At 37.4% G+C, this 14,499-nt stretch overlaps 1 protein-coding gene across 16 annotated transcripts in view; it reads right to left on the bottom strand.

Moving 5' to 3' along the window:
- Positions 1-14,499, bottom strand: part of MCTP1 (multiple C2 and transmembrane domain containing 1) — a gene marked incomplete at both ends in the record, with an annotated part of 539,514 nt that overhangs the window by 211,064 nt on the left and 313,951 nt on the right. For 9 of the 16 annotated variants that reach the window (XM_079702743.1, XM_079702744.1, XM_079702745.1 and 6 more), the window contains 2 exons: positions 2,430-2,560; positions 5,252-5,422. The exons of 1 other annotated variant lie outside the window; for it this stretch is intronic. In XM_079702743.1, coding sequence (XP_079558869.1) covers positions 2,430-2,560; positions 5,252-5,422 — 302 coding nt within the window. Of the gene's footprint in view, positions 1-2,429; positions 2,561-5,251; positions 5,423-10,277; positions 10,356-14,499 lie in introns of all 16 variants that reach the window. 6 more of the 16 variants (XM_079702735.1, XM_079702746.1, XM_079702748.1 and 3 more) reach the window with 2 other exon arrangements.

The raw sequence follows: 14,499 nt of genomic DNA, 5'->3' as shown, positions 1-14,499 counted from the left end.
TTTGGCTCAAATTGCTTTCTTAGGCAATTATATTTGGCATATGACCAAAAGCGAATGTTTTTTAGTGAGGCTGATGCCAGATAAGTTTTTATTATATTTAGGAAAAAATGTAACTGGAAATAAAAGTAAGTCATTCAAAATAAATGAGAGGTTTAGAAATCCCTATAACTCTTTAATGGTAGTATTTGGACTCACCATCCAAGCCAGTTTTAATCCAACCAAGATACTGGGAAGCAGAGCACACAGATTTGCCCATCAAAGCAATGAGGGTGCTGGAGCCCAGGGCTTCTTGATCCTGCTTGCAAGGTTCTCCTGGGTAATAGCCACGGGCATAAAGAACTCATCCAACAACCCAGGCAAAGCCCAAGCCAGAAACTATATGCAGGTGGTAAACACCTCCAACAGCTAAAAAAATAAGAAGGGAGGATACACTTCCAACTAGATTACTAGTTTATTATGAAAGGATATAACTCAGGAATGTCTGGATGGAAGAAATGCACAGGGTTAGGTATGTGTAAGGGGTGTGGAGCTTCCATGCCCTCTCAGGGCACAGCACTCCCCCAGCACCTGCACATGTTCACCAACCCAGAAGCTCCAAAAATGGATTTCTTCTCTTTTTCCAAACTTCATAAACCTTCTCAGCTCCCCCAGTTGTCTAGAGCAATCACTGTGATCTTCACACAAGCCACTTATCACTGTTCTCTCAAAATTCGCTAAATATGGACAAACCCATAGAAACGAGATGAAGTAAGATAAACAAGTCCACCTCTCTGCCAAAAATTTCTTAAAATAATTAGGCACGCCCTTGAAGAATTTGTAATATTATCAAGTGAGGAAAAGGGAAAGGTCAGTACAAAATGGGCTGAGAAATTTTCATAATTTCCAAATTTGGAGATGCTTTTCAAAGAAAGAAAAATACGTAAAAGGGTATTTGTCATTATGGAAAAAAATGGAAAAAAGAATAAGAAGGACTTCATGTAATGTGGACCCAGAAGTACAATAAGCCAGTACATTTCATCAGCTACTTCGTTATTTTACTATGATAAGCAAGTTTGAATACAAAGTAATGAGACTGAGGTAGCAAGTTACATATGACAGCCATTCTGATTTCCTTGTGGTCACCAAATAGAGCTAATGTTGCTATAAATTATGAAAATGAATTAATTATTCAAGGAATATCTAGAAAGCATCTACTTGAGAGAGCTCATAGCTTATTGAGGAAGATGGAAACAGACATATATATATAATAAAATGTATTCAGTGTATTAACAGATCTATACTGATACTTAAGCCGGTGGTATATCCCAAAGAGAGCAAGGTAGAACTTTAAGAAAACACTGAAAATAGTATTTTACTAGAGGGAAAAAATATGCAGTGAAAGCTTGTCCTCTAAAAAGGATTGAAATGTAATACAGCATTAGCTTGCAGTGGTGTTTTTCTCATTTCATTTTATAAGTAAAATATTAAAGGTTAACTAAAGCTGATCTGTGACCTCTCACTTTATAATACTATGAAGAGAAAAAAACCATTGTTTAAAACATATTTCTTAGAATAACGAAAGCCAAAGAGACAAATATATTGGGTTGGATTCCTATTTTTGCTTTTTTAGTGTAAAATACCCTTTATTATTATTAGTATGTATGCATTTCTTCAGGCTGTATGTTTAGAGACTTGGAAATCATGTCAACTATGATGAAGAAAGAATTTTCTAAACTAACAAATTCTTCCGTACACCGTGCTTTATTTCAGTATTGGCAGGTTTCAATGTGTTTTGCTATAAGGACACATATGTAACTATTGAAAATATTAAAATAGGCTTTAAAGTAAGAAAACAATTCATATAATTCAAGCAATCATTCAAAATAACCTTGTCTTTGTGCAGAGATGTCATGTAAGCTTCAGAATACTCTTTTCTTCACTACATTATCAGATTAACCTGGATCTGCCTCACTTACACACTTCCTTCACTGAAACTTGAACTCCTGGGAGATTTATGAACTCCTAGGAGATTATCAAGATTCTCTACCTTGCAGGGAGTTGTATGAAACAATGCATTTTGCGGTCACAATATGCTTTATGAAAAGTAATATTATCTCAGATCACTTTGCAGACTATGAATATGTTCTTTGTTCCTTTTAAGTATCTTATATCAAATGAGATTCCTCTTTCTCAACTCCTGTAACTTTTATGCACAATGTTCCTGACATCTGGAGAAAATTTCTGGATATCAAATTCAGATAGCCTGTCCATCAACTGGTCAAAACTGCCACCTACTGGTCAGTTTTCAAATCTATTTTTCAGTTCACCCAAGCATTGCCTTACCATGATAAGATCCCTTGCTTCAAAACAGTAAAGATCAATTATAATACCAGACTTACAACAAAGTTCATCCTGTCTAGGGTGATCCAAAAATACCAAATTGTACAAACCTGCCAATAAAGTCATCTCTTTTCCCAGCGTCTTTGTCCCATGCAGTGATATCAATGATTCCGCCTCTTTCTTCATAGAGATGAAAATCAAATTGTTCTCTCCACTGAGGATTCAAAGTTTTTGGCATAATCTGGAAAACCAAAAAGTCATTACCATCTCCTCAATATCAGTCTTAAAAAATTTAACTTTAGACATAAATCAAAGTTTATGTACTATCTAGAAAAGCATGTGAGCTTCTAGAAATGACGGAAATAAGTCATTAGATCTCAGGATCTTTACTACATTTTGTATAAGAGAGCCCAAAAGAATGTGTCCTGAAAACCAACAGGCACCCTCTCATTATTTTGAGTAACAGATAACAGATATGAACTACATAGAAAAGGCAAAGAGTCTGTAAGTGAAATAGCTCACTCAGATACTAGCATTTATTTTACATAACCAGTTAATACACAGATATAACTCGTAGTCTGTCATCTTATAATAAAGGAAGATGAGGATTCCCAGAGTTTTTTTCCCTCACTTCCCACACACATAAGAATTGCGAGCTGAATAATGAAGAAAACGGACAATGAAGTTCTGTGGGAGAAAGAGGAAAAAAAAAGTAATTTGGGGGTGGTCAGGCAAACTTTTACCTTAAAATTATAGCACTGATGTATCATCCCAATTTTATACATGGAGAAACTGAGACCTGAGGTTTAAGTGACCCACCTACAGTCACTAGGATTTAGTAGCTAGACTCTAACTCAAGTCTTTTATTAGAGCTTCAGATCTCTTTCCCCAAAACATTATGCCAAAAATGTTTGTGAATTAATATGAATATGTGTGTGTATAATCTCCATGTCACATAAAGATATCTTATCTGACGTGCAATTTTGTAACTTCAAGTATTCAGATAAGACACCTGGTGGAATCAATGAATCAAGTGACTCATACTGATGTGTTTTAAAATTCCATTCACCATTGAGTTAGACCACATTCATATTTGTTTCCCTACTCTTTCTTTTTAGCAGGAGGGCATGTAGCGGCCTTTTCTCTTTTTAACGTATGAGAGACAGATCTTCAGATGTAAAGACTTTGAAAGCAATGAAGTATGTTATGTGCAAAGGTAACGCAAATGAATCACAATTTTTAAAGTTCATAATCTGAAATTAATCAGCAATAGATCATGGAAAGAAAGAGCAAAGAGAGACACATGTCCATAGCTGGGTTTCATATTTCATACCTAAAGAGCAGAACTATAAAAATAAGTAATGTTTTAAGCCTACCAGAACATGGAAATAATGTTAATTGATAAAAGACAAGATAGAAGTGGTCACAGGTACCTATTTTTGGGATCAGTAGTTTCTTTAAAATGTTATTATTAAACCCATGGCAGAAAAAAAAAGACGGCACTGGATGGATGGTATGACAATTCAAATGTCTCATAATTGGGTTCAGATGAACTCCCTCAGTATTTTGGGGAGTGGTCCGTCTTACTTATCTGGCCAAAAAAGAACTTAAGCTTTCAGTTTTCTTTTTTAGGATTGTCTTCCCTATATGATTTCCTATAGGTCAGAAGTGATGCCTTCCCCTTCGATGTGGGCACTTAAGAAGGTAACCAATCAGCCTGCTAAGAAATCACCTCTGTGATATTTCTAATACAAGATGGGTGTAATCAGTTGACCCAAGCTGTCAATGAATACCAGCTATAGAAGCTGACCATTAAAGAGGCTGTATGTGGATGCAACACAGATAAATGTAACTATCACTATATAACCATGACTACTATGACCTTTACTAATTATTATTATTTCTGTTAATAATATGATAGTGATATGAATATTTAATATAATATGTTATTACTAATAATACAAGTGTTATTACATAATATACTTACTACTGCTGCTACTCTTCCTCTTTCTTCCGCTACTACCATTTATTGAGTATTTATTATGGGCAAAGCAATATTCTAAGCCCTTTACATGCATGACATATAGGATTCAATCTTCTCAATAACTTTTTAGGTAGGTATTATTTTTTTTATTTTTATTTTTTCCCGGTACGCGGGCCTCTCACCGTTGTGGCCTCTCCCGTTGCGGAGCACGGGCTCCGGACGCGCAGGCTCAGCGGCCATGGCTCACGGGCCCAGCCGCTCCGCGGCATGTGGGATCCTCCTGGACCGGGGCACGAACCCGCGTCCCCTGCATCGGCAGGCGGACCCCCAACCACTGCGCCACCAGGGAAGCCCCAGGTAGGTATTATTTTAATTCTCATTCTCACAGATGGGGAAATGGGGGTATGGAGAGGCAAAGTAACTTGTGCCATGGCACACTGCTGTAGTGGCAGCAGGACCTTGGCCCTCTGTTTTCTAAGTAAATTTTTAAAACCTTGCAATCTGCATTGGTGCAACTCAGTTTGAAAAAATGGTTCAGAGTAATGCACAAAGATTTTTCATACATGTCAAATAGTGCTATTTGTAGTACTTGCACTAGTACTAGATGCAGTAATAATAGTAGCCAACATTTTCTGAGCACTTTATGTGCCAGGTATTGACTTAGGTTTGCTCCGGGTTTTTTGTTTTTTTTTTTAAAGAGATAGTTCCTAGTATTATTCCGTGTGATAGGTGAAGAAACTGAGACATAGAGAAATAGTTTACCAAAGGTCACATAGTACATAAAGTAAGAAATGCAATACAATTGTTAGTACTGTTGCCTGACATGATGTTGAAAAGTAGTTCTGTAAAGCATTAAAAAAGTGTCTAGTGTTTTCATGTCTCAGAGCATGGCTGTTAACCAACCACTGCCTTCCAAGCACTGATGGGAACACAAAAGAGATAGGTCACCTTGCTCTTGTACTTCTGATGCCCAAGCCGGAACTTCACATAGGGGTCACTCAACCCATTTGAATCCATCGCCTTGAGGTCTCGCCCCTCAATCAATGTGATGCTGACTATTCCTCTCCAAAGATGTGGTTTTCTGTGTACGTCTGACAGACGTAAACTTTGGGTCTGAAACTTGTGGCAAAGGAAAACAGAATTAGATTACTGTGTTTTAAACCAAAATACCACATTTGGCATTACCCTTTCCTCTGTTATAGTTTTTCAAAAATAAAAAATAGGCAGTTACAATTTTTGAAAATAAAAACAATTAATAGATTATTAGTCATTTATTATATAATTATTGATAAATATTAAATTATCTCATAAATTTAAGGTTGTTGTGTAAAAGAGGTGTGTGCTCAAAATAAAGTCTACTTTTACAACTCTTAAAATTACATTTTAAGAATATCACAGAGTATTTGCATATATGTCAAATATGCCTGTCTAAATATGTATAAATAAATATAAATACAAAAGGCCTCATCCACACTGTGATATGTAATTTTTAATTAGTAACAGTTTTTCTGCTACTTCAAAGTTTTTATTATGAAAAATCATAATAAACACATCTAGCATTTGTCAGTAACAGTTTTTGAAAATCTTTTTTCGTGTTACAAGTGGATTTTACAGTCGGTTTTTAGTTCTAAGATTAGTTTTAAGTTCTATTAAGACAATTAAAAAACTTCTTTATTGCCACAATAAGAGATAACTGAGTTTCAGCTCTCTAAAAAACTACTTAAGGTACCACAGAACAGAGAAAAGTCAATATGCCCTCCCGAGATAGCCTGCTTATGCTTGAAACTTGCATCACAAATTTTAAAAATTACATATGTGATTTATATTGGCAGGTATGTTTCTGGATTTAGTTCTCTAGTATTTGAACATTTTCTTTAATAACTTTTAATTGCTCAATTCTAAGTCACAGTACTCAAGCCAGTGAACAAACTCAGAATTTTTAAAAATCAGCAAGTCTAAAAATGCCATATAATCTCTTGAACTAAATAGCATATAAAACAAGCCAGAGAAAGTAGCTAAAATGTTAAAGATCTTTTCAATCTGGATTCAGAACCAAGGAGTATTATAAAAATTGCTATTTTTTTTAATGTTGTCAAGCACGTTTTCTTCACTTATAGTGATTTCATGAAGAAATTCAATGTTTCTCTCAACCTCAGAGTACTCCACTTCTAAATTATGGATTAGCTCTACTTTTGGTCTAATTCTTTCCACACTAAAGTGATAGTCTATTTTGTATAACTCCCTGTCCCACTTTGAATTCTTACTTTTTCCCCATACCATAATAATGGCATAGCCATTTTTTATCTATCAAAAGTCATGCGTTTCAGGATGCTTATTAGGAAAATGAAAACTATATTCTTCAAAAGATAATACTTTTATTATTATTTTATTTATTTATTTATTTTTTTTGCGGTACGCGGGCCTCTCACTGCTGTGGCCTCTCCCGTTGTGGAGCACAGGCTCCGGACGCACAGACTCATCGGCCATGGCTCACGGGCCCAGCCGCTCTGCGGCATGTGGGATCTTCCCGGACCGGGGCATGAACCCGTGTCCCCTGCATCAGCAGGCAGACTCTCAACCACTGCGCCACCAGGGAAGCCCGATAATACTTTTAATATTTGAACATGTCCATGGAAATCTTTCTAAATCACATTGCATATTTCCCTGCCTTGGTGATCAGCAAATTTTAAACACCACTTCTTGGTAGCTCTGCCTTATTAATATCAATGCAGAACTTTGCCTACACATCCCTCACCTCTGTGAGCCCAAGAACAGTGTCACCTGTGTTCTGAAGAGAAGCCAGGGTTACATGGAGCACCTGTAACTTCCACAGGACTCCATACCCCACTTCAGTGAGGCCCCTCTGCTCCCATCTGTTTTATATCAGTACACTGGGTTTCCACATTGATTTTGTTTGAACCAAGGATTTCTCAGATTAAAATAATTGTTTAGAATTCATTGCACCAAATAATTTTCAAGTTTTTTTTTTTTGGTTCTAAGATTTCATGCTACTTATTTTATATAATACAGCAATCGATTTCAGTGCCTATCTATCTATCTGACTACTGCTGCTCTTGAGACTACAACAGCAGACTCTAGAGAATCAGGTTGTCAACTATGCATCTGAAACTTTTGTTAAGGGGTATGAGTGGCAAAGAAGGAAAACAAATTTTTGGCAAGAAGAAATAATTACCTTAGCGAAGACTAAGGAGTTAGAAACAACCCATTTATATAGCGCTTTAGACTTTGAAAGTGCCTATATATACATTACATAATTTGGTTTCTACTAAAACCCTATGAAGTAGGAAGGCAAGTCCTGCTATTTCCATTTTACTGATGAGGAATTTGAGGCTCCAAGTGGCTGGGCTAATAAATGATGGATATGGGACCAGAACTCAGTATTTCTGACCTTTATTCCTGAGCTTCTTCCAATATTGGTCTTTAGGGCAGAGACTCTCCCAGAGGTTTTAAAGTAGTCATGATTTAAGTACAATGTTGCTAAAGGGTACTCTTCAGTTAGGTGAGTTGCTTATATTTGAAATGACATTCGGTCTACATTTTCCTACGTGGCTAATACATGACATCACCTTCTACTTCTCTGTCATATAAGCACATGTATTCAAACTTACAACATTCCAGCTTGCAGATGGATGTACTTAATGACATTTCCTACACACTCTAGCAGCACATGTCATACACTGCACTCATCAAATAACAGTTGGGTACAATGTAGGTTACATAGCAACTTTGGTTAGCAATGCCGAGTTAGGTTCTTGAATGGTACCAGGTCTGAAACCCTTACTTGCTCTCTCCTCCTCTCGTTTTTCACAGGAGAACAAGAATTTTACTTTTAAGATGCGAAGGAATGCTTTCCATGGGATCCTTCATGCTTTCACAGAAACAGAATGAACTTAATGGAGGCTTTACCTAGTGCCACTAGTTGTTACCAAATGCTTTTCTATAACCTGGAGGAACAGTCCCAAAACGACTTGGGAAGCTAAGGGTTGGGGGGTGGAGGAGGGGAGAATACTTCTTAACAAAAACAGGGCTAGTGATTGTGGAAATTAAGGTGACCTGTATAAAAGGCTAAAAGGAAAACAAAGGTTGGGTTTTAAAAACATACTAACCAAATATCATTTTTTAAAGTGATTTTTTTTCAATTTATTTTTGTTAAAATGGTACTCTTTTAAAAAGAGACTTCTTAATTCAGCTGTGATTTGACCAGCTACATAGTCATGAAACAGATAAATATTTAGTCTGAGTGTGAAAAATAGGAACTTGAAATAAAATTATAAGGTAAAGGGGGAAGATATAAAACTTAGGCTACCAGCAGGAGAAAAGACAAGGGCTTAGCATAAACGTCTACTTGCATCTTTCTAGCAATTTCTGACTATGTGACTTGGGCACATTGCTCCCTCTCTGGGCCTCAGTTTTCTTATCTACGGTTTCCAGACAGTATACCAGGCCCCCATGTACTAAAAGCACTGCTCTGTGTGAGGGGGGTGGTCGGGGGGGGGTGTTGGGGGTCTGAATGGAAAAAAAGTATATTCCACAAACAAAAAAGATTTAATCCACTTAAGATAGCTAATACTAAACTTAGTTTTTAAATCAAAGTTTTGGGGAACTCATTGGGGAACAAGTAGAATTCCACAACTAAAACAAACAAACTTTGAAAAGCACTAGCGTTAATGCTCCCCAACATAGTTTCTGAGTAACTTGCTGTTCTGGTTAAAGTTTCCTTCCTCTGTATAGCAAAGCTCTCCAAGTATGGTCCACAGAGCAGTGGCATCAGTGTCACCCAGGAACTTGTTAGAAATTCAGATTCTTTAGCCCCATCCCAGACCAACGGAATCATCAGCTCTGGATACCGGGCCCACTGCTCTGGTTTAACCAGCCCTCCCGGGACGGGGTTCTGATACGCACTCAAGTGTGAGACCACCACCCCCCGCCCCTGCTTTAAAAGTTCTAGGTACATGCACACTGGTCTTCTCCTATGTTCTAATAACTAGTATTAATTACTATAATTGTAGACATCATCCACTCTCTGGGATGAATACTATATATGCTAATTAAAGTCCTTCTTTAGTTCTGCTTCCTAATTTACTGATGATGAAAGCACATTGGTCTGGGTATTTGGAACATTTAAAGAGAGAAATAGGAGGCCATTGAAAAATTATGTGGTTTGTTTAATTTGTTATTTCCTTTGTTAATGATTTTTCTAATAGGATGTATCTAAATAATTAGCTGAATAATTGATAATCAGTCAACCAAAAATTACTTATTGAGCACCTAAAGGGCAAGGAGTGTTAAATACATCCAAGAAATCCCTCAATAAAATTAACATATTACAGCTGGTACTTAGTCATCTAAGGTAATGTTTTCAACTATGTCCTGGTTGAAATAGGAGGGAGAGAAAAAAGAAGGGAAGAATAAAAAGGAAAAGCAACCCAGCTTCGAAGCAAAGAGCCAACTCCATAGAAGGAAGAAGTACTCTTTGAACTTTGAAAGCAGTAATTCCCCAGTTTTAATGGGCAATTTGTTGAAATCGCCAAGCCTGATCCTCCAGGATATGATTCAGTTCTTGTGGGCAGAGCTGCACGTGTTTCTCCAACATGTGCCCCATGTGGTTCTCATGCACACTGAAGTTTGAGATCCATTCTCATAAGGAATATTCATCCAAGTTCAGATTTAGTAAAGAATATCAAGACACCAGGTAATAATATAAACTTCAAAGCCTCAGGTAATTAGTCAAAGACGTGTATCTTTAGTAAGATTTTAGAATTAGTGAGCTGGCATTTTAAACAGAATATTAGTTTATGTACATTATTCCTTGAAAACAAATTCAAGACTTCAATCCCTTTTCATATACATAAAAGACGTTAGGATACGGAATGGTTTTCAGAAGAGTAAGTCAGCCATGAGAGTTCACAGCTCATGTAAGCTCAGAAAACATAAACAAACTGGTTGAACTTACTTGTGCATTTTGGTAATGAGCATTCTGAAGCTCTGCTCTGCAGAAGCCCAGGACAGGAGAAGCAGTCCTGCCGCATGTCTGGATGGAAATGAATGATCAGAGCCCTATGGGAAATCTTTGGGCAACTACCAACACCTCATGTCAATCAGAATTTAGCATCACTCTTTAAAAAATATTATTTGGGGGCTTCCCTGGTGGCGCAGTGGTTGGGGGTCCACCTGCCGATGCGGGGGGCATGGGTTCGTGCCCCGGTCCAGGAGGATCCCACATGCCACGGAGCGGCTGGGCCCGTGAGCCATGGCCGCTGGGCCTGCGCGTCCAGAGCCTGTGCTCTGCGACGGGAGAGGCCACGGCAGTGAGAGGCCCACGTACTGCAAAAACAATAAAAAAATTAAAAAAATTATTTGAAAAAAATATGTATTTGCTTCTCAAGTCACTGTCAGAAAATGTCTCCTAGCACAATGAAGACAAATGCCAATGCCACGATAGTTTCCAGCCCCTTCTTTAGTAACATAATGCTGCAGTGGTCAAGAAAATAAGGTACAGAGATTATATGGTGATGGATCCGGTTTGAGTGGTTTCAGGGTTTTATTAGTAGGTGTAGCAGAGAAAAGAAACAGAGCAAGAGAAATCATGGAAAGAATAACTTTCCCAAGTCTGTTGCTCCAAAATTTTTGGAGACTGTTTCCAATGTCAAAAAAGTGATAAGGCTCCAGAAGAATAAATGTTGCATGGACAGGCAATAACTATAGTCATGTTAACTGCATCCCACATGTGAATCTTCTGTAACTTTTTTTTTTTTTTTTTTTGCGGTACGCGGTGCTCTCACTGTTGTGGCCTCTCCCGTTACGGAGCACAGGCTCCGGACGCGCAGGCTCAGCGGCCATGGCTCACGGGCCCAGCTGCTCTGCGGCATGTGGGAATCTTCCCGGACCGGGGCACGAACCCGTGTCCCCTGCATTGGCAGGCGGACTCTCAACCACTGCTCCACCAGGGAAGCCCCTCTTTTGTAACTTTTAAAGAGATATTTCTAAAGTAACAGAGAAATTTTGCCCCACACAATACTTATCTTTGTTGCCTTTGCTACTAAAAAAATAACCCTAAGTTCCCTTCACCGCTAAGACCAAGAGCAGCAAGAGATGGATAAAAATGATACAGATGAACAGGAAACAGTGGAAGGAAGTTATCATGGTGGAGCTAAAAGTCTGTATTAAATGACTTCTAGAGCAGCTAGACAAAGTTTCCAAACAACAGAATTATGATGAGAGTCATCAGCTTTACTAATATCAACAAGGAGGACTGAATTAGGCCAGTCTGAAAGATGGGTTAGATCGCACAAAGAAGTAAACATGTATTGAGCAGCTATTATGTGCTGGAGTTTTCATAATCCAGTGTTTTTCATGACAAGTGTTTTTAAGGTACAGAAATTGAGGCACAGAGCAGATAAATACCCTACTTAACACCAAATGGCTGGAGATTGGCAAGTCTGAGATTTGAATCTGGGATTGCTGATAACTAACTGACGATTTTCCCCACTACATCTCAATTTGTGGACAGAGCCTATGAAGTTCAACCCAAAAAATGCGTTTAATTTGTACAGGATTTGTTGAAACACTCTGACTTATGTTTAGATGAAATATATCCCTAGGTATAGATTACTAAGAAAGGCTAATCAAGGGCTTAAAGGAAGAAAAAGGTTTTGAGTAGTAGTAACTCTAGCATATATTGTTAAGCAAAACATATGAGAGTTAACTACTCTATAACAAACTGTAGTCTCATTAAAAAGGTGGTGAAGTTGTAGAATCTTTCATACAAATTAAGAACACTTCTATGTCCCAGTTCTCGTTAATAAAGTTTACTAATTGCATTCTTTAAAAACTGGATCACTAATGATAAATTCCTATTATTCTAGATCCTGATTAAAACAGAGAACAAAACCAAAAAAGTCTGTTTAGACTTAAGGGTGGCTAAAGGAACACTCAGTCATACCAATCTTCTCCCTGTTGTGTGCAAATAATCCTTGGCTTTTGTTATTTTGGATTTTTTTTTTTAACCTGTGTACGACCTAATCCTTCCAAATGAGACCTAGACACTATGAAACTGGAGTGAAAGACATTGCTTGTGTCTTTACAATGGCTGTGTGTGGAGGCAGCCCTTTCCTCTATCTTCAGCACAGAGGTGCACATGCTTTTATTTAATCAAATGATCCACAGACACTACAAAGAAGAGATAATGACAGCCTGGAATGACTGTTTTGTGCTGCAAAGCTTGGAGCGTGGAGCAATTATTAGCTCAATCCCAGGCACAGGCATGTTCTATCTTTCCCTTTTCCTGCTGGGTTTATTCCAGTGAATTGCACCTGGATGATAAGTAGATTTGTTCTACAGTCCATCCATCCGCTCAAAGCAGGATTGCCTTTACAGAAAACCCTCCCAGTGCTTTGTCCAGCCTAGTTTGAAGTGTCTCATCTAATAATAAAGCTTCGATCCCTTTTTTTCTTAGAAGATGATTCACTGGCGCTATAATCCTTAGAGAAATTCTCCAGGTTTTTATCTGTAAACCTTCTTTCCTATTTCTACTCCTTCTTGATACAATTTACGTTGTCAGGAAAGTATTTATGTTTACTTCAGATGTTCTAACTACCCTCTCTAAACTTAACTGTGGCCAAACAAATGCTCTTAAGCTTTTACTGTATTTGCTCAAAATATATACTAATAGAAAAGCACCATATAACTTGTAACCTTGTTGGTTTGCTGAAGTAATCTATAGGTTTCTACCAACAGTATGGTAAAGAAGCAATGAGTCCTGTGTTTGACTTACAGAGACATTTTTTGAGACTTTAAATTAAAAGTTAATTTTTTTTTCCTGAGGGTCTTACTTTCACACCTATTGATAGAAATACCTGAACTTTTCTTGGGTGTATGTCATATACAGTTGAGTTGTTCAGAATGTAAGCACTTCCACAAAGGATCATATTCTTGTTTTACAAAGGCAATATCTCTTCTCCTTGGTCTGCAGGGTGTTCCTTTAACCATACTTCTGTTTGATCCTACCATAAGGTAGTGCTCTCACATAACTCTGGATTGTTCTGTATTCTATGCACTCCTTTTCACCCATTTCATATTACGATCCATTCTCCATTTTTTGTATGAGGTATCTTGGCATAGCCCAGCCTTCTCCATTTAAACAATATTAAAATCTCTCTTTAATTCACTACAATGCTCTCATAAGATGGATTGTTCAATTAGCTCTCAGTCATCAGAATCTAAATGTCTAGTCAATGGAGATAACTGAGAAGAAACTTAAATGTACTGAATATTTGAAAGAACTGAACTGAATTGCCATCCTTTAATGGGAAGTTAAAAGTCTTTAATGAAATTCTGACTTAGAGTAATCCAATTGGCTTCACATATTTTTATTACTCTCATGAGAAACATGATAATTGCCATAACCACTGCTTAATGTTTCGTGTCCTAAGATACCATGTTTTGATAAATTATAAATGGCATGCTTTTGGAAAAATTAGAATATCCCTTTATCACTTTTCTTTCCATTATTCTGCTCTCAAGAAAATTAAGGTACAGCAAGTAGCACTGACATTCGTTGAGCAAGTTCTCACCAGGTTTAGTTTCACTCGGTGTAACTCAGGTACTGTCTCCTGGACACATGTATTAATCCTTATAAATAAGCTGTTAAATTTTTCTTTCAAATCACATTCTGTCTAATTCACAAAGCACACATACTCCCTTCATGTAAGGTTTTATCTGAGCTGTTAGGTTTTCTGCATATCTGAAAATGTTATGGGAAACCTGTTTTCATATACATCTCCTCTAAAAGTTCATCAGAATACAAACATTGCTGGGGCAAAGGTCAATGAGGCTGGTTATCAGAGTGACCTTTGAATGTGAATATGAAAGATCACACTGATCTAAAGCAGACTTGGTCACTGATTTTCTGATTTAGTAAAATGAAACCTAAAATACAGCAACATCACAGCCCTGAAACATATCTACTCATTGGTGGCTTAAGGAGCTGCGGAGGAGAGGGTCACATAACACAATAAGAATTTGAAAGGCTGTCAATGAAGACTAACTAAGGAGCAGCTCTACTTATATATCGCATCTCTATTCATCAACCCCAAAAGGAACTCGAGTGCTTTAAGTCTTCACCAAAACATTTATTTCTATGACATTCGGAAAGAGAAATATTGGCCCTGATCATA

This window comes from Hyperoodon ampullatus, assembly GCF_949752795.1.
Source record: "Hyperoodon ampullatus genome assembly, chromosome: 4".
In the NCBI taxonomy this organism is placed as follows: Eukaryota; Metazoa; Chordata; class Mammalia; order Artiodactyla; family Ziphiidae; genus Hyperoodon; species Hyperoodon ampullatus.
This window is presented reverse-complemented; position numbering and strand designations above follow the sequence as displayed.